Source organism: Phlebotomus papatasi, chromosome 2 (assembly GCF_024763615.1).
Source record: "Phlebotomus papatasi isolate M1 chromosome 2, Ppap_2.1, whole genome shotgun sequence".
Classification (NCBI taxonomy): Eukaryota; Metazoa; Arthropoda; class Insecta; order Diptera; family Psychodidae; genus Phlebotomus; species Phlebotomus papatasi.
The window spans coordinates 18,873,308-18,893,829 of NC_077223.1; the positions used below are offsets into that span (position 1 = coordinate 18,873,308).

The following is a 20,522-nucleotide window of genomic DNA, read 5'->3' on the forward strand; positions in this document are numbered from 1 at the left end:
GTAGAAAACTAATTAAAGAATATGAAATTTATTAAAAGAATGTATGTAAGTGTTGCAGTCACATCACTTTGATGAGATTTTTTTAAACCTCAAAAACCTCATTTTTAATTAAATTTCACCCTTTAAAGATCAGTGGTTGCATGTAGGGGAAACCGGGGAGGAAAAACAGTTACCATGCAGTTGTCGTAAAATTAAACAGGAATCCGCCAATGAGTTCAAAACTAAGTATCAAGAGAATCTACTCGTCTGACGTATTTGATGATGATGATTCGAATATTTAGAATAAAAATGCAAAGAAAGCTAAGGTGGAAAATAAGAAGAAAATACTTTAAATAACTGATTGACAATAAATGACTTTACTGTACAATTAAGATTGATATTAATTTCTAAGTATGAAATAAAAAATTAAACATTTTTATTTCTGTTAGAAATATCTTTAGTATTTGAAATTAAGTATCGTGCTTCAATAAAGTAGATTATGCGAGAAAAAACGCGTCCCAAACATCCGCCTGAGCGTCCCATACTGCCCTAAATCGGGGAGGTTTGGGACAAAGCGTCAAGTTAAATGTTTTATCTTCTCCATGAAAACTCAGCTGTTTTCCAAGTTCTATCGAGTACTTTTTATAAAGTCAATACCCATAAGTATCCTATAGACCACATAAAATTGTAATACTCTACCGTGATTTTTTGTAATACCGTCTCAAAGTCAAAACATGAAAAAGTGTCCCAAACCTCCCCTGTCTCCCCTACAATTCTATCTCAAAATGAGAACTTTTCAGAAGCGCCATTTGAAATTGGCAACTTTCTATGTTATGCTGCCTGTATAATTTATTGTCATTAGGACAGAAAGCTTCGATTTCAGAAATAGCAAATCCTTCGGAGCAATATAAGACCGTTGAGTGGATCACCGACCGGCCACCCAAATTTCTCTTTAAACTATTTGACGTCAAAATTTTAAAAAAATTCAATTAAAATTCTTTTTACTTATTTCACAGTATTTATATGGTATAAACTTTGAAAATTTACTAGGAACTAAAAAATTTTTAATAGGGGAAAGCTTTCCAGGTTTCGAACACTTAATATTTTTTCCATTTTCCCTTAAAGAAATCTGACCTAAGTTTTTCAAAAATGTGTGACATAATACTAGGCATTGATTTATATTGTCATAGGTCAAATTAATTCAAGGAATATAAGAAAAAATATAAAGTATTCGAAACCAGAGTGTGTACGAAAAGCCTTTGCCTAACTATTAAATTTATTTTAAGTTGGAATTCAACACAAAAATGTTGTTTCCTTCTCACTATTGCTCCTTATTTTGCAATGTCCCATTATGAGAAGTTTTTAATTTCCTGAACTGCTTTTGAATATCGGAATATGTATATCCATCAACTAATGACTTACCCGAATGATCTACCTCATTTTATAACTTTTTTTTTCAATTTTCAATATATTGAGATTCAAAAGCGCATTTCAGATAGTCAATAACAAACTTGTTTGAAATGTAAATACTATTTTGTACTGTTTATCTTAGCTTTTCCATTTAAATAGCCTGGATAAAAAAAACATGTAAAAGGGCCATATCAAATGATATTCCCTTGGATAAAAAAATCTTCATAATTCTGTGAAGTCTCTCCAGGATTTTTTTATCATTCAGCAATCACTAATAAATAATATAGAACATTTATTTGAATTAAAATGGATAGTAAAAAAATATTTTCAATGAACAGATGATAGGATATTTCCCTATCAACACGAAAATTTTCACCATACAGCAGTCTCTCTAGAGTTTTTTTTAAATTGTTGTGCAATAGCCAATAAAAAATTGAAAAAAATGTACAAATTTATTGTTTCTGAAACAATAAATAATTAACTCTAGCAAGTGAACAATTTCAGACAGCCAATACCCAAGAGAAAATAATAGAACATAGAGCTAGTTTTAAATATGGTTTATATTCGTTTAGCAAATACAAATAAATTCTTACAAGTTTAGTGTTTTAACGACAGATATATTGGCATATATCTGTTAAACCACTGCAAAATTGTTTTCATACTCATTTCTGTTTGTATTGCATATTTAAAGAAATTTTAACGATATCAAGAAATGAAATTGTGAGAGTTTGCAGAAATCATAGTAACAATTTACGAATTTGTATTGAAAAAAAAGTCAGCTGCGTAATCTACCCCTCTCTCCCCTAAAATTTTCTATTATTAAACTCTAGTAAATGGAAAAAAACTGATTAATTCTAAATTCTAACAGAATTTATTGTTCCTAAGTAAGATACATTTCACTTTAAGAAGTTTTTCTATATTTAATTAATAAAATAATATTATATTTAAGTAATTAAGGTAAAGTATCCTATGTCGACCACTTAAGGAGATCTTTTGTGAAAAACTTATGAAAAAACAGTTATAATTTGTCTTTTTTGATAGGGGTTTTATCTAAAACTATAGAATAGATCCTTATCTATTTTATGGTGAACTTCATTTAGACATAATATAATTTTAAATTACAAAAAAATTAAACTGTTTTAAAAATACGATGTGTTCCTCTACTCGACCACTCTGATATCAGAGTGCCTTTACTCGACCACCTGGGGTTCCTTTACTCGACCACCCATTTTTTCTAAGAAATTAAATAAACCACAAAACTATAAAGTCATGCATTTAACTTTGGCTTTCTAACACTTCATGAATAACGCTTAAAATTAAGTCAATCATTAATATAGAATAGGAAAACTCAGTTTTATGAATTTATTCAAAAGTAGTAAAACAATTAACTGAAAAAGCTCCACTTCCTATGATTCGTCGACAGGTCGAATTGAGGAACATTATATTTGAAATGCACTTTCAATTTTAAGACCTTAAATTTAATGTTTAACTTAATCGTGGAACTAAAATTTTTGCACAGAATAAAGATAAAGTCCTCAACTTGCGATTAGACTCAAAATTTGAATTCTCAAGTAATCTGTAAGGATAATAATTGAAATAATTCCATAAGAAAACAGTTAAGAATATCAATAAGAATGCCATAAATTGATGAAAAATTGCGAATTTTTATTTAAGAAATACTTTTAACGTTTCGTTTAAGTGCTTTTTTTGTGCCCTATGGTCAATTTCAATGATATTTTCACTGATTTGTATTAATTATGAAATAACTGACCCTACGATGTTAAACTATTTGCCGAATTTTATTGCAAATGTAAATAATTTGAATAAATATGTCTTCTGGTCGTCCTGAGGAATCTAGGGTGGTCGAATAGAGAGGCGGTCGAATAGAGGATACTTTACCTTATTTGGTGAAATACATTATTTAAGAGAAAATAATACAGTATAATTCCAATAGTGTGAAACCCTAAATATTTCTAAACATCATTTATTCATCAGCATTCGTGGGTAAATGTTAAACATTTAAATTACCTTTGCCAAGTAAAGATCATAGACAAATTTTAACGAGTGAACTATTAAGCACAACGAATGATAACTTAATAAATTGCACAATATAAGAATCAATGCATTGGCACTACATTGCGTTATTCTGTATTTTCATTTCTCTTGGCGATATTGGACTTTCTTTTGTTTCAGTGTAAAAGTATTCGATTGAAATTTAATCTGGAAACGTTTTTAGTTGAAGAGTGTTCAACGTAATAAGCCGATTACTTTACCGAAGCACTCAGTTAGGTGCAAGTGCCAATGCTTCGTACTACACTAAGCTACGAAATGACTAGATTTTTCCTATGTTTCTGAATAAATGTAATTCCACAATATATTTTAAAAAATGGTCATTTTCCCCTAGTTTTTAAAATATGACTGCGATTAATCACATTTATTGATAAACATAGGAAAAATTTAGTCATTACGAAGTTTGGAATTATACGAAGCATGGGCACTTTCCCTTAAGTCTCAATTTGGGTCTACAAAGATTTTTGTCCTATCTTCAAATCCTGAATAAGCGATCTCAAAAAGGAATTAGTTATGAGAATCAGATCTGTATCAGCCTTGTCTGCACGAGATATCTTCAAAAATATAATACATCTTATTTTAACTTATCCATTTCCATAAAGAAATCTAATTTACTAAAACAGTATTATCTTAAATAAAACTTTATTCCAACTTCATTCAAATGATCCTTAAAGTGCAGTTACATGGAGTTGAAATGCAGTTCCATATAATCGCACGTAACTAACTTTTCTACGACTGAACATTTTGACTCAGAGCTTTTAAAAGCTCCTATTCTCTATGTTCAGTGTTTCACACTCCATATTCCGTGAAGTTGAAAGAGCGATGTCCCTAGATATTTATGATATTTCACAAGACCTTTTATTTTCACCAACGACGATTAAATTTTGAGTGTTAGAACGAGAGTAATGTCCATAAGCTACATTTTTTGACTCCTCGTAAGTCGAATCGGTGGCCCAAGAGGGTTATTTTTTATTGAAAGCTCTAACACACAGCTATAACATAGCATTTATCCCCATCTCATTTTCTTCACCAAAAACATGTTCTATGTTAATGTACCTCAGTGGTACTATTAGTGTACCAATTTCCTCATGATTTTTTGACTTTTGACCCCATAAAAGTGAATATAACATGAAAAAGTACCCACAAGTACAGACAACATATTTTTATTAGGTTGAAATATTTATTCATGAATAGAAAATGAAATTTTCTAAAAAGTCTTGAAATTTGAAAATTTCACTATTACTGACAGAAAATGATAAAGTGAGTTTTAAGTGCATAAAAGACAATTTTTCACTCCAATTTAAATTAATTTCAGAGAAATCACAACTATAAAGGGAAAAGCCGTTTAGCCATTAAAATCTGGCAACACTAAAATGCAGTCGCTGTCGTAGCATTTCATTTTTAAAGTTTTAGTTTAGAATTTTTAGCCATTCTTGAGGAATCTTTCTTGCCTTACTGTCAAGTGAAGTCTATATGAATAAGTATTAGAAATGCGAAGATTGCGATAAGTTAGTGAAACTTTTAGTTTTTCAGAGAACAAAATACAGTGGAGTGAACTAATAATGACAGAAAATTGAAAACATTTCAAATTTTCTGTGGATTGCTTTTTTCCCTTATAATTGAAAAGAGACTATTCTATAGAAACTTTTTAGTGGATGTGCAATTTTTCTACTACCGAAGGTTAAAATACAATTTCTTTGAATCAGTGATATTTATGATGATCATAAGAAAAACTTTCTGTATTCGACGGGCTTTCCAATAGCACAAATATTGTCAAAAAAAATCTGCTATTAGCTGCTCAGTACTCCTCTAATGAAGATAGAATGCCTGAATACCTGATAAAACCCATAAATTTCCCAATAAAAGGAAAATATTCTTTGGATGCTATCCTTTCCAGGGCAATTTTAACACCCAAAAAAAAAAGACAAAAGAAAAAACAATAAAAATCACATTGCCCATAAATCACAGCACTCACGACAAATTCAACGGTTTTTCTTAATAAATTTATTACGGAAATTTATTTAATTCCATGTGAAATTTCGAGAAAAATATCATCGCAAATTTTGCAAGGTTCACCGTCTGCCACCATCTTTTTGACAAAAGTAGGGTGAAGTGGGGCACCTTTGAAATTGGATTTTTTTACCTATGTTTATTAATGTAATTTAGTTTCTCAATCTATTTGTGCAGCTAAATTGTATCATGATTTATAAATAGGTGAAAAATCCCAATTTCAAAGTTGCCCCACTTTCCCCTACTGTCTGTACATTTTTTTCCAGAACAAGTACTTTTCAAAACATTTTCCAGCGGATTTTTCGCGAAATATTTAGACAATGAATAATAACAAATGCTTTTAAAACTAATTTGCTATTTCAAGTCACGAATTATCAATCGCTCTCTAATCCGGATCGCCGTAATCCAGACGAATTATCGACGGTTACATTTTAAATAATTTTGAGGTCATGTATGCATGTGTGTTCAGCAATGAAAATGAAATCTCTTGTGAAGTTTTCGTTTAATAAATGAAGTATAATAGCATAGAATTCTCTAATTATGTCGTTTTAAGCTTCTTTAAAACGTTCATTCTAATTTTAGAAAAGAAACCTTGTATTATATTTTCGAGACGTTGAACAAATTCAAAAAATCCGTCCGGATTACGAAGCGGACATCTGTCATATTGTCTCCCAATCATCCGGATTACGAAGCGGGCACTGTATTGCGAAGTCACGTTTATTGAGAAACATAGGAAAAATTTAGTCATTACGAAGCTTCCAATGGTATCAATCATGGGCACTTTCCCCTACTAAATTTTCAAACAAGGTGGAGAAAATTTATGAAATATTCCAAAGCTCACAAAAGTTTCTCAGTATTTACTCAGTACTCAGTAATTATAAAGTGATTAAATAATGGGACAGAAACAATAAACGTTGTTGTTTTGTGTTTTTCCTTACAACAAACTGAAAACCAACATATTTTGACACATGGGCACTTCGAAATTCGAACAAGATGTACTTCAACCACCTTGCGAAAGTATCAAGAAGTAAGAATGTCTCTTTTTGGCTTTTCTAAAAGATCTTCGAATCTTTCAAGACTTGTGATAAGAGTATTCAGCGTATAATTCCCTCCCTATTCATTGATATATTTAACAGTCTGGTTTAAATATGTTTTTTCAAAAGGCAAAGAAAAAATTTCGCTTGCTGTGTAATCCTGCCCCGGTCTCCCATATTAAGAATATTTTAAAGCCATTACTACAGTAAAGCCTCGCTATAGGCCATATTTGGTTCCAGATTTGACACTTGAGTCGCACTCGCACTAGTCCATGTCATTTTTTTTTTTTTAATTTTCAACGACTTTTAGTATTGAAATTGCTCGACGGCTTCCACTTTCTTTGCAATTGTGGTACTTGTCCTCGCTCTCTTTATTATGGATCTTACTTATCACAACTACTCAATAAAGTTTGCCAAAAATAGTAAAATTATTATGATAACATCCCGTCAAATAATATCTGCAGATATCTTTAAGATTTCTGTAGAGAAAATCTACACCTCTACAGAATATCTGCAGATAAATTCTGTAGATATTCTTACGAATTTTATTTGGGCTTGGGACAAAATTCGTCAGAATATTTCGGCAGATTTATGACGAATCTCTGATGAATTTCTGTAGATATTCTGTAGATTTTTTCTACATTCCAGACTTTCCAGACAAGATGTGTCAGAAGAGATGGAAAAATTTTTCACTGAAGTTTGCAAAATTCTATAGAGTTATTCTTAGTGATATCACGGTGTTTATATAAAATAAAGAATTCTGCGACGCCGTGTTACAAGTAGAGAAAAGTGAAGTGAAAACTTTAAACAGAGTGTCGACCAAAATTTCGTGTTTTTGTATCATTCGATTGGCGATTTTTAAGAAATTAGTATTTTTGCTCGCAGTTTTTTTACGTATCTAAAATGTGTACTCGGTAATGCTTGTTAAGCAGAACATACAATTTTCTTTATAACTTCTACAGTTTCTTCATAAATCAACAATTTTTTTGTGAAGTAATGGAGGTTATGCAAATTTTCTAGGGAGAAATTCTGCCGAGAATCTGCAGATTTTCTCTGAATGTACTAGAATATACCGTTAAAATTCAAAAAACCTCCGAGTAAAATCGGCAGGTAGAGCAATGATTTGACGGGATTTCATGTCGCGTACTAAAAAACATAACCTAACTTAAAATCAGTGTTTTGAAATCAACGGTCGATAAATTGTGGACTATAGAGCGATGGCCTATAGCGGGGTTCTACTGTAAATATGAATAAAATATCTGCTTCGATAACCTATAAAATGAATTCAAACATGATTTTGAAATGGAAATATTCAGGTAATGATGTTAGTGATGTGAAAATCGACTTTTCGGAGTTACCACAACGACACCAAGCCTTTATCACAAATCGTTTGGTTTGTAGTTGGGGTACTACACTCATGAAGTAAACTCACATAGTGACTGTAAAAGTTCTATCTAATAATAATTTGTCCATTGAAGCTAAAATTAAATTTTCTAGTTGAAATATCTTCAATTATATAGGCACTATAGGCATGATTGCAACCAAATTTTTGGTATGATAAAAGGCAGTTACGACAGCAAATTCTAGACTTGCGCTCACTTAGTAACCATTTCTCACATTGGAAGAAATAGGGTGGAATTCATTGCAATCAGTGTAAAACGTGTAAAATGAATTTGGAGGGAATCTCATTCACTATTTGAATATGTCAGTGCCACTCATGTGGGAGCAGCTGAGATTATTCCCTAAGGATATATGGACTAGTGTGTAGCAAACTTAATTCTGGTTGAAATGTTTGGAAAATAGCAGTTCCAGAAAGGTAGAGTAATTTACACACATGATAAATCCAAGGCGAATAATGATGTGAAAGCGGGAATGTGGGATAAAACAACAAGTTCACTATCATCTTTGTCCCTCAATTGCAACTCGTCCAATTTCACAGTAGAAATGGTGGCAATTAACCCTCTGCGGACGGAGCAGATCATACCTCAGAAAGAAAAATAAATAATTAGTATTTTTTTCCAATTGATGGATGACCTACTCGTCCTCAAAGGGTTAAAATATCCTTTAAGAGAGCAACTGAATGTCCCACTGTGCACAGAGCGGTAAATATCTTATCAGATTCTTTGTCAAATACTATAGACTCTAGCAATTGAAAATTGCAAGAGCAGATACGATAAATGGGCTCTTTCAAGAGAAATAAGTCTGTTATCGAAGTATTTGAGAAATTTAGGTAACTCAGTGAGTATAATGGGATCTATATCACATGGGAGTGACAATGACCGGGCGGACCAAGCAGCAAAACAAGCAGCAGAGTTGTACAATGACAAAGGAGGTGTGGTTAAACCTGGGAACTACTTTGCGCTATTAAAATTAGTGAAAGATTGCATGGCAAGTGGATGAAATGGACAGATACTGTCACTCCATTCTAAAAGATTTCAAAATTAGTTTTGTGTTTAAACTTTAAAGTCTTTCTTACTTTAAAAGTTTTAGCGGTGTAGGTGAGGGTGGGGCAGTTTAACGACGGGGCAGTTTCAATTTTGGCATATATTCGTCTTATCACTTTGAAAGGAACGAAATAAAACCTTTATATTATTGAAGAGATAACTGATACCCATATTCATAAAAATAATTAATTTCGTGACGCTTCTCGTTTTAATTTTGTAATTGATTTTATAAAACTGCATCAAAATGAAACTTTTTGTAATGTTTTATTTTCAACAATTTCTGAACTATTGCACTTATCGAAGTAACATAATTGTATTAAATTACCAGTGGTTTTATGATTATTATAAGGCATTTAGCGTTGAATGAAATCTAAGACGGTTCTGACAATTTTCATTTGAGTTCCGAAAGTTCGTGAGAGGCAGTTTCACGCAAGCACACGGAGAAGTTTCCAGTGTCTAACAATTTACTTTTTCAATCAAAATTAACTTAAAATGATCACTGAAAACATTTTGTAGGTTTTTTTTGTCGATAAAGTTCAAGATTATGGGAAGTAGTATTTCCTAAAAGTTCATAAAAAAAATTAAAAAAATAATCTTTTATTGTTTTTTAAGTGCTTAAAAATAATGAATTTATTTGTTATAATATCTTTTCAGAATGTTTTCAGCAAGATATTGTAATTCTTTTTAGTATTATAAAAATTCAAGACTTTAAAATACTATTATAAAACTGTTATACCAAAAAGGACCTGTTCTAAGGCGATATAATGATCCAACAATGTACAGAATTAGCTTTGCACTAGAAAAGACATTTCTTTCGTATAAAAATTCAAAGAAAATTGCTCAATTAAAGAGAAATAGGCTTGGAAATCTTTGACGATATTTTATTTTCTCTGTATGATCAATTAATGTTTAAATTCTGTTATAAAGTTCTTGTTCGATTATATTTTTAGGTTTTAGAGTCTTAGAAGGCTTCAAAATAGTAATTTTAATCAATTCTGGTCTCGCATGTTTCTTATAAACACGTTTAATCTTTCTCAAAAATTGCCTCATATTCACCTTGAAATTGCCCCGCAATGTGGAACTTTCACACATTCTGCCTTTCAAGTGAAAAGAATTTCTCCACAATAGACTAATGAAATTAAAGGATTATTGTTATTATTTTTATTACTCCTAAACCCAACTGTAATTCAAAGAATATACAAAGTTTTACTTCTGTTTATCATCTTTTTGCAAAATGGTCTCAAAATTCATTTTGCAATTTAGGGGTGAACTGCCTCACCCTCCCCTATCAAGAGGAGTTATTAGTCGGTTAACAAACTACTATCGACTTCACTGTGTTATCACATATGCTTATTAAAATTTTAATGCAATTCTTATTCATTGTCACCATTGTCACTAATGAGCATTGATCTGTATGATTTCTGTCTTTCAATAACTCAATATTTAGAATTTGATCTACTTTTATTAATAAAAAAGCGTCAAACCGACAAAACAGGTTCAAATTGACCTAAAACATAATATTGTACATGTAGGGGAGACTGGGGCAAAACTTGTCAAAACGCATATTTAATTCTTTCACGAGCTCTGAGAAGACTTAAACGTTTCTTAATGAGCATATTCTTATAGGAAATTTACTGCTCTACAACATTGCAGAAGACTATTTTCCTCTATCTCGAAAGAAATGTGATTTTCGCATCATTTTCTAAAAGTCGATTTTGTGGAGATTCTCAAAATTGCTGGGGCAAATTTTGTCAGTCTTCGGATAATTTGTGACGTTTTACTCTTGCAAACGTTAAAAATATCAAATAGACATATTTTTATAGGAAATTTATTCCTCTACAACTTTGTCAAAGATAATTTTTCTCTATCTTAACGAGAAATGTGCTTAAATTGAGCTAATCAGTATTGATATTTGCTGTAAGCCAAATATTCCAAAAATAGGGTTCAAAATTTCATTATTTTTTATTTTACATAATCCTTCCTCGAATCCCTTGAAACTTTGTAAGTTTAAGAAGGTTCATGAAGGCTATCTATAATAAAAATTTCAAGCCCCAGTCTCTTTTATTTTAGAAAATAGTGAATAGTGAAATTTTCATTTTGGCAAATTTTGCCCCAGTCTCCCCTATTTGTTGCAAACGAAGCACCTCTGCATATTCGTTTGTAAATAATGCATACATAAAAGGAAATGCTGAAAACAAAGTTGCTGATACAACTTACAATAGGGGGAAGTGGGGCACCTTTGAATTGGGACAGCTTTGAAATTCGACTTTTTACTCCCATTTTTAATTTAAATTGAGCCTTATCTTAATGTATTTTAGTTTCATAATCAGTCTGTGGAGCTAAATTATATCAAGGTAATGTCCAGTTTAATTTAAAATAGGAGAAAAAGGTTTTATTTTAAAGCTGCCCCACTTACTACTATATTTGCAATACTCAAAAATTAAAGTTCATCGCATTAAGTCGTGTTAAGTTTCAAGAATAAAATCTAACTTTATATCAATAAATATATTAGACTCTAAAATTGTAAAAATAAGGAAATTAAACATATTAAACGCTCATTAGTAACAATTATTATGAATAGCATTAAAATTTAAATGAGCAAGTGTGATACCAGGGTAAGGTTTATTTGTATCAAATTAATGTGGTAGAAGTCCCACTTTGTGCGGTTTGTAATGTACACGAAGAAGACATTTATGTATCATCTCACTGTCTTGGGCATTCAATGGGTCAAATGCTAGATAATGGAACGTTGTGTCACCATTATTATTATAAACAGGTCAACTCCCCGCAGCACTACATATCTAATCCTTGTATTAGGGACATATTAAGAAGAATATTGTAATTTAAATATTAATGACATCAAAATTTAATTATAACTGAAAGATTTTTGTCTGTGGATATTTAATTTAACACTATTAATTACTTTCTTTGTTATCTTAGATGGTAGGTTTAGATTTCATACCGGACTCCCTTCTAAGAGTTTACAGATCCTAATGAATCCTTTTGGTACGCTAGTATATTCTGATGGAAATAATGTTAACCAGTTGGTAGGTCTAAGATGTATTGCAAGGGATAATAGGAGAGCAAAAAGCCACTCTACCTAAATCTAAATTCACTACCTATACCTAAAAAGTGGGACAGAGACATGCAAAACTTTTGACAAGAAAAGGGAAGTAAATTTTGATTTCATGAAATTTTCCTGATCTAATTTATTAGCATAATAAATCAAAAATGGTCAGTAAAAAATAGGTTTAGTCGGTAAAACGACAAATTTGATTAAAAATTGCAAATTTGATGAATAAAATTTAAAATGAGCAAGAAACACGATTTTGGCAATAACAAGAGAGAGTGATTGTAAAAAGGAAAAAACCCTAATGTCCAATTCGTGGAGTCAGGAAACACTGGAAGTCGATATTTTTCTTGCATTTGGCATCGTAAGTGACAAATTGAAAAATATGGACTTCTTTCCTTCTCTTCTAGAAATAAAATTATGCAAGGATTGAATGAAAAAAAATCAGTAGGGCGAAGTGGGGCGCCTTAGAATTGAGGCACCTTTAAATTTTTTTTCTTTTTTAGGGTAAGTATGCCAAATTTCGGCATAGTTGCATGCAAGCGTCAAAGACTCAAGTTTGAAATGTAATATTTTAAATACAAATTGATTTTTTTTAATTCTTTCCCTTGTAAGAGTGTTGCTTGGAACCTTGTAAAGAGTTTACCGTCTTTATTAACTCTAAAATCATTCTTAATACATTTTAAAATGAATAAAAATATAGACATAGCTTTGGTGCCCTATTTCGGCCACCTTCATTCTCATAGTACCTTGCCCTTCGGGAATTCTTTTTCCAATATCTTTTTCACGTCATATCGTTTGTCGAAGCTATATTTTTTGTTATTCTTTTGCTTGTATAATCTCTAGAGTACGTAAAATGTTCATGGATATTCGAAGAACAAAAAAGGTGGCCGAAATTGCAAGCTGGCCGGAATTCGGCACACTTACCCTAAAGAGATCTAAAATTGAACTTTAAAAATAGGAGAAAAAGGCCCAATTTTAAAGGTGCCCCAATTCAAAGGTCCCCCACTTGACCCTAGTTTTCTGAACAATTGAATTCGTATTCATTATTGAATTTACAATTTAAAACCCCTATCAGTATGGAAACAAACAAGAAGCCCAAAAGAGAAAAATTGGGAAAAAAGCGTAATTTCGCGTATATGGTATATCATAATGTGCTTGATGAGTTAATGTGGTTAAGATGTACACAATCATAAAGAATAAGAGATAAAATTCCACGGGAAGCCACACCGGAAAATACTGAGAGAGGAAGATGGAATGTTGGGTGTTACCTTTGATAAAATCGAGGGCCATCTCGAGTCCGTAGGTGTCTTTGTCGCAGTCATCGAGAATATGGGCACCCAGGGTGATATTGGGCAGAAGATCGATGGAATTAATGTGATCCAGTGTAAAGAGCATAGCTTCGAGTGCCTGAATCCCACCCTGTGGCATAATCGGACCACACGTGATGGAATCCTCACGCTCATGGACCATCATAAGACCACCAAGAACAACATCACCCTTCACAATTGCGGCATGTTTGATCGGCCACACTGAACTCTTTGGATCATCTGTGGCATTTGTGGCGATCACAGTACTTGTGGCCTCAGCCTCAATCACTTGACTCCCATTGAGGTAGTCACTGAACTCAAAAAACTCTTCCGCGGCACGAAAATCACTGCCATTCACACTAGAAACCGTTCTGTTGTCTATGAAGAAATCCTCTGGTCCTCCTGGGACCATCGAATTGACAAAATCACCAAGATTGGAATCTTCACAGGGACCAGAATCACAATTATCCAGTGAAACCAGAGACACATTGAAATCACCCTCGACAGTGGCATTTGTTATATTTTCCAGGCTATCTAATTGGGCGGATAGATTGAGATACAGAAATAAAATCACAAAGTGCAGAAAGAGCTGAAGAATCGTCACCATTGCCAAATCCTCCTCAACTTCACCAGTCAACTCAAAATAAATCCACACAGTGAGTTCGATATAGCCACCAGTGGACACTATCAGATGAATTATCCATGATTAGGGATAACACTGAAATCCTCTTTCACGCATCCCAAAAAAATACAACACCACAGATTAAGCCACCAAAACGTCTCAGAACCACGATCTGACCACAAGAGATGAAGACTCAACACTGATTCTACTCTCGGCAGCATCCTTCAAGAACCACAATTCAACATGTTATTTTCTATAAGGAGAAAAGTTTTCACAGAGCAGACGCGAAATTTTCATCCCTTTTCCAGGGGAAAAACTACGAGGGGTGTTGATTACTATTAGGGATTTTCGTTCATTCTCCGTTGAGAACACTCTCCTAAAGGAGTAACACAGGGGATTCCACTGGAAGATTTCCCCTAGTTTTCACTGATAAGAAAGAAAAATAGGGGAAAGTCCTCTACCTTTGAACGTTCATGTCTTCGAATAATGTAAATTTTCTTTAAATTTTCCTAAGAGACTTATACATTTCCACTGAATATTAGTTAGCTTATTATGGATAATTATGTGACAATTTTGTGTGAATCTCTTAGGAAAAATAAGAGAAACTCACCATATTCGATGGCATGAACGTTCGAAGGCAGAGTTCTTTCCCTTAGTGCTTGATATTGTGTGAAAAGAAAATTAATAAATAATTATTTCTTTATCTTCTAATTTTAATCACTTAAATTATCAATTGCACTACACAAACATTCAATATATGTAGAAGATATAGAAATTCAAAGGAGAAATTTAGAAATAATTTCAAAAATACTAAACATATTCTAGATCAGTCTTGCGATAATTGCATATCGCATTTCCGCGATTTGAGTGGCATTTTGATATTACAGAATTAGAAAATGAATAATTTCCCATAACTTTAGATTTTTCAAACCCTTATTTGCTGTATATGTGACGTTTGCAAGATTCTTTAAAAACAAAAGAGTAAAAGAGTGGCATTTTTGCATAATATACCCTGCGCACCACTCAAATAGTGATAATACACTGCTGGCAATAATCATAGCTCCACTTTTTCATACTGGAAAAACTTTGAAAAAATTTTTTTTTTGGAAAAAAATAAAAAAATCATTTGAAGGTATTTTCAAACCGATATGAAAAATTGCCATTTGAATTTCATATCGTTAGAACTGTGAGTACTGTGATAGAAGCTTTATTAAAATGGCGATTTTCGGGTAGCAATAATTATAGCTCCACTCAATAAATTTGGCTACAGGTTATTTATTTTCAATCAGTGAAGGTAAATATCTTTTAGTAATTTAATTATTAACTTTATTAAGCTAATTAGAACCATTTTTATAAAGTTTTTCATGAATTTTGCTGAAATTTTGTAAGGAAAATGTGTAATAATGAACAAAAATAAGGGATTAATTAAGGTCTTGAAGGGGATGGAAATTGACAACCAAAAAATTTTTATAAAAATGACAAGATCCTATCATCTTTCATCCGAATTTGTCCATATAACCGACATATATGCATTTTTAACCACTCCCGGGGCTAAAAATCTTCTTTTGTTAGAGGCAAAAGTGTGCAATTTTCCGTGTTACAGTCGAAAAAAAAAACAACTTTTCTACCGAAATTTGATGTAAAACAATGCTGACTGCTTAGTCTCATCATGTCCTGTTGATTCTGCCCCAAACCAGAATCCCAAGTGACTAAGGTGGTCTTCAGAATACTAAAATAAAAATTATCAAAAAGAAGCTTATTTCAGTTTGATGAACAGAAGGTGTTTTGCGTCATTTAAGTGGTTTAAAATTATTTTTTCGGAAAAAAAACAAGTTAAGATAAGACCTATCAATTTTTTTATTCGAAAAAAATAATTTTTTACCACTTAAATTAGGTAAAACACCTTCTGTTCATCAAACTGCAAAAAGCTTCTTTTCGATAATTTTTTGTTCCAGTATTCTAAAGACCCCCTTAGTCACTTGGGATTCTGGTTTGCGACAAAATCAACAGGACATGATGAGAGTAAGCAGTCAACATTGTTTTATATCAAATTTCGGTAGAAAACTTGTTTTTTTCGACTGTAACTCGGAAAATTGCACACTTTTGCCTCTAACAAAAGAAGATTTTTAACCCTGGGAGTGGTTTAAAATGCATATATGTCGGTTATATGGACAAATTCGGATGAAAGGTAATAGGATCTTGTCATTTTTATGGAAATTTTTTGGTTATCAATTCCCATCCCCTTCAAGACCTTAATTAATCCCTTATTTTTGTTCATTACATATTTTCCTTACAAAATTTCAGCAAAATTCATGAAAAACTTTATAAAAATGGTTCTAATTAGCTTAATAAAGTTAATAATTAAATTACTAAAAGATATTTACCTTCACTGATTGAAAATAAATAACCTGTAGCCAAATTTATTGAGTGGAGCTATAATTATTGCTACCCGAAAATCGCCATTTTAATAAAGCTTCTATCACAGTACTCACAGTTCTAACGATATGAAATTCAAATGGCAATTTTTCATATCGGTTTGAAAATACCTTCAAATGATTTTTTTTATTTTTTCCAATAAAATTTTTTTTCAAAGTTTTTCCAGTATGAAAAAGTGGAGCTATGATTATTGCCAGCAGTGTATGATGATTAAGCACAAAAATCAATTTCTTTTAACAATAACTCTTAAAAATGTTCTTCAATGTCGCATTTAGTTAGATCTCACGATCATAAATCATATATTAAGTGTCCTTATTTTTGAATCGGCTTAAGAATGTGGAAATGTTTATATTAATTTTTCTGAGAATGTTTATCTTTCAAAGTTTCGGCTTATATGGATCACTCTTTGATGTTTAATTGACAAAGAATCACAATGTTTATATTACCTTGAAAAGGAATGTACTTCTTACGAAATTCAAATCGGCATAAGATCATAAAATTCTAAAAATAGATATCTGATAAAAAACAAAGATGATCGAAGGGAGAGCTATCATTATCATGAATCAATAGAAAGAAGAGAGAATAAAGTGGACATCGAAAGAAGCGACACGTCTTCTTTAAATCTCAAATACTGATTTTCCCGCTCGGAAATCATAATTATTTGTGAAAAATATGAATCAAATCTCCATAAATTCTTAGTGTAATAGTGGGATTTTCTAAGAATAAAAGTGGAGTATTACGTTAGAAAAACACGTTTTTTCCTAAAAATAAATATTTCAAAAGCAAAAATTGTGTTAAAAATGTGACTATTTAATCAAAGCTTAATCCAACATAATACGTTGCTTTGTAGAAAGTTCCACTTGAAATAATTATGAATAAATGAAAACTATATAATATAGGGTAAAGTGATATGATTTGGAATTAGTGTTACAAGTTGGACAATTCGCCGGTACAAATTGGACATGGCTTTTTTCTTGTTAAATACAGTACAAAATTTGTTTTTAAGCACAAGGAACCAAATTATAATGTCCAACGCACAATAAATTTTGTTTAGTAAACATGATTTTGACATTTCAATGACAGTGACTGAAATATAGATCTAGTCATCTCGCTCTCTCTCATAGGAAATTTTAAAAACATGTTTACAAACAAAAGTTACTGTGCGCTGGGCATAAAACTAAAGCATTAAAAATATACAAATAAAAATGAAGTACTAAATTTATCAAAACAAAAAGCCCTGTCCAAATTGTACCACTGACTGTCCAACTTGTACCACTTTACCCTAATTACTTGTTTTAGGAGGGCTTCTGTTTCAAGACGCTAAAATGCCACTCAAATTGCGGGAGTGCGATATGCAAGAGAGTAACCAAGGATTCATTTTTCCATATTTTTTTTCATTCAGGCACTAAAATCTAATGGCAAGCACACTAATGTTTCAAAATTATGAATTAAAAGCTATATAAAAATAAATAATTCATAATTTTCGACAACATCATAAAAGAATTACGAGCAAAGTTTATCGCGGTGTAATAATATTTTCAAAATTATTAAAATTATAAAAAATCCTTGACATTAACGCAGCAGTTTAAGCAGTATCGAACCGTAGGAATCGTAGAGGAGCTCAAGAATCTTCTCAGATGCGTATGGAGGAAATTGAGCTTAATACTCTTCATGAATCATTCTTTAATAAGCCTAAGAAACTTATTTCTGTTATAAAGAATAAGGATTCAAGTTCAAATTATTGAAACTATTCTTATTAAGCAGCTTTTTTCTCATTTTTATTTAAAAAATCGGCATCGTTCCTATTTGAAATTCGCTCTAAAATCATCTAAAAATTTGATATTTTAGTTAGCATGCACGCACGAACGCAAACGAACGTGGGTCACTACCATAAAAATTATTATTGGATAGACCCGATAGACCTATATTATACAAAAAAAAAATATTAGGTCGATCAGACTTACAGACCACACCAAAACCATCCACTTGCACGTGCGTCCCTATTTGAATTTCGCGCACCGCATCTCTTAACTAAAAATCTAATTTTTAGAATTGCATAATTACTAAATTATTATACCAAATTATCACAGTCCGATTTTATAAATTGATTTTTCGAGAATCCCGTATTATCCTGAATTTCTAATTTTACCCTTATATTCAATATTTAATCATTTTACACACATAGGAGGAAGTGGGGCACTTTTGAAATTGGAATTTTTCTCCTATTTTTAAATTGCATTGAACCAAATCATAACGTAATTTAGCTTCTCAATTTATTTGTGCAGCTAAATTATATCACGATAAGGCTCAATCTTATTTAAAAATAGGTGAAAATCCCAATTTTAAAGGTATCCCACTTTCAGTGGTGCCACACTTCCCCCTATAGAAATTTTGGAATACATTTTTGGCACATTGACGTAATATTGTTCAAACGTTAAGTCAAAATGCACTTTGTTGAGCCTCCTCTTTATCTTAAATCCCCAGGCTTTCTCCAAAAAAAGAGATACAATGATGTAATCAATTTGGAGTGACGAGATAGTCTGACGTCCTCGTATTTCATTTTTATTTCAATTCAAGTTTCCCTGTGTAACTGTGTAAACTGTTGAATACTATGATCCATCAATTCAATTTATTAATATTTGTTGCATGTGCATTTTTAGTATAGATAGCAAATCCGCTCCTCTACTCGATATTAAAAGAAAGAATTGGAAAGTTTATATTTGTTTTTGATGGGTATAAAGTTCAGAAATAACATCCTATATCTATATCCATGCCATAAAGATTGATCTGACTTAGAAAATTAGAATTTGTTTTAATGAAATTCCGATATTCGAAGGAGAATAAGCACACATTGCAATGAAATATTTCAAACATTGCAAAAAATTGCACTTTAATTGACATTTCAGAAAATAAATTTCCAACTTTCGAAATTGAACTAAAATCGTTTTCTTTCAAATGAAACTGCCATAAAAAGTTTACGGTCAATTTTCATATTTTTTATGTGTTCTTATTTTTTATATAAAAAAAACACTACGACTAAGGAAATTATTTAAAATCGATCAAATGGTGTGTAAAATAGAACTTTTCAATTTCTAGTGTTCTGAATATTTGTTAGTTCTAATATAATTTAATAATGTTTTATTGCCTTTGAAAAAGCAAAAGAATTTTTTTCAGATAAAATCATTTATGTAGCTGTTTTAAAAAGTATTCTATACGGAAAGTACTCTCCCTTCGAACGTTCATGCCTTCGAATAAAGTGATTTTTTTTACTTTTCATAAGAGATTTCCACATGATTGTCACATAATTATCAATTTGATAATAATAGTTGGCTAATATTTAATAGAAATGTTAAAGTCAGGAAAACTTAAAGAAAATTCATAGGGGGAAGTATTCTCCCTTTGAACGTTCATGCCTTCGAATAATGTGAATTTTCTTTTAGTTTTTCTAAGAGACTTACACATTTTTTTAAAATATTAATTAGATTATTGTCAATTATTGATAATATGTGATAATTATGTGCAAGTCTCTTAGGAAAAGTAAAATAAATTCACATTATTCTAAGGCATGAACGTTCGAAGGGAGAGTACTTTCCCCTACGTATTTTGTTAAATTTTAAATAATTTAAAAAAATTATAGCACGTATTAAAACGCTTTTATACTATACAACAAGACCCAATATTAATACTATTTAACTAATAATATTAGTCTTTCAACAATTCGGGTCCGAGTAAAAAATGATCGGATAAAATAAATCTCTCTACACAGTGAAATGTGTAAAATTTACCGCCAGTCATAAATATTTTCAGCAGTTGTGTAAAAAGTGTTGGATTTTCATTTAAGACGTATACTTCAGTCGAGATGCATTTCATTGAGCAAATATATATAGAACGTCAAGTATTCATATGAGAGCACAAACTTTATTTTTAACATTTTTAAATTAAACAACTTTAAAATAAACATTTTTACAACATTTAATACTAGAATACAGTAGAGTCTCTCAAATCTGAATCTCTCAAATTCGAACGCCGTTTTGGATTCAAAACGTCAATTGTGAGGTTATGTTAGAAAGTTCGTATTCTTGGTGAATGAAAATCATATTTATGTGCTTCTTCCTGAGTGTTTACATACATTATGGT

General features: G+C 31.3%; 1 protein-coding gene across 1 annotated transcript in view; it reads right to left on the minus strand.

Moving 5' to 3' along the window:
* LOC129802922 (metabotropic glutamate receptor 2-like) overlaps positions 1-14,150 on the minus strand; it is a 76,222-nt gene extending 62,072 nt beyond the window's left edge. The window contains exon 1 of the mRNA XM_055849144.1: positions 13,289-14,150. Coding sequence (XP_055705119.1) covers positions 13,289-13,934 — 646 coding nt within the window. The 5' untranslated portion in view covers positions 13,935-14,150. The remainder of the gene's footprint in view (positions 1-13,288) is intronic.
* Between the last annotated feature and the right edge of the window lie 6,372 nt (positions 14,151-20,522).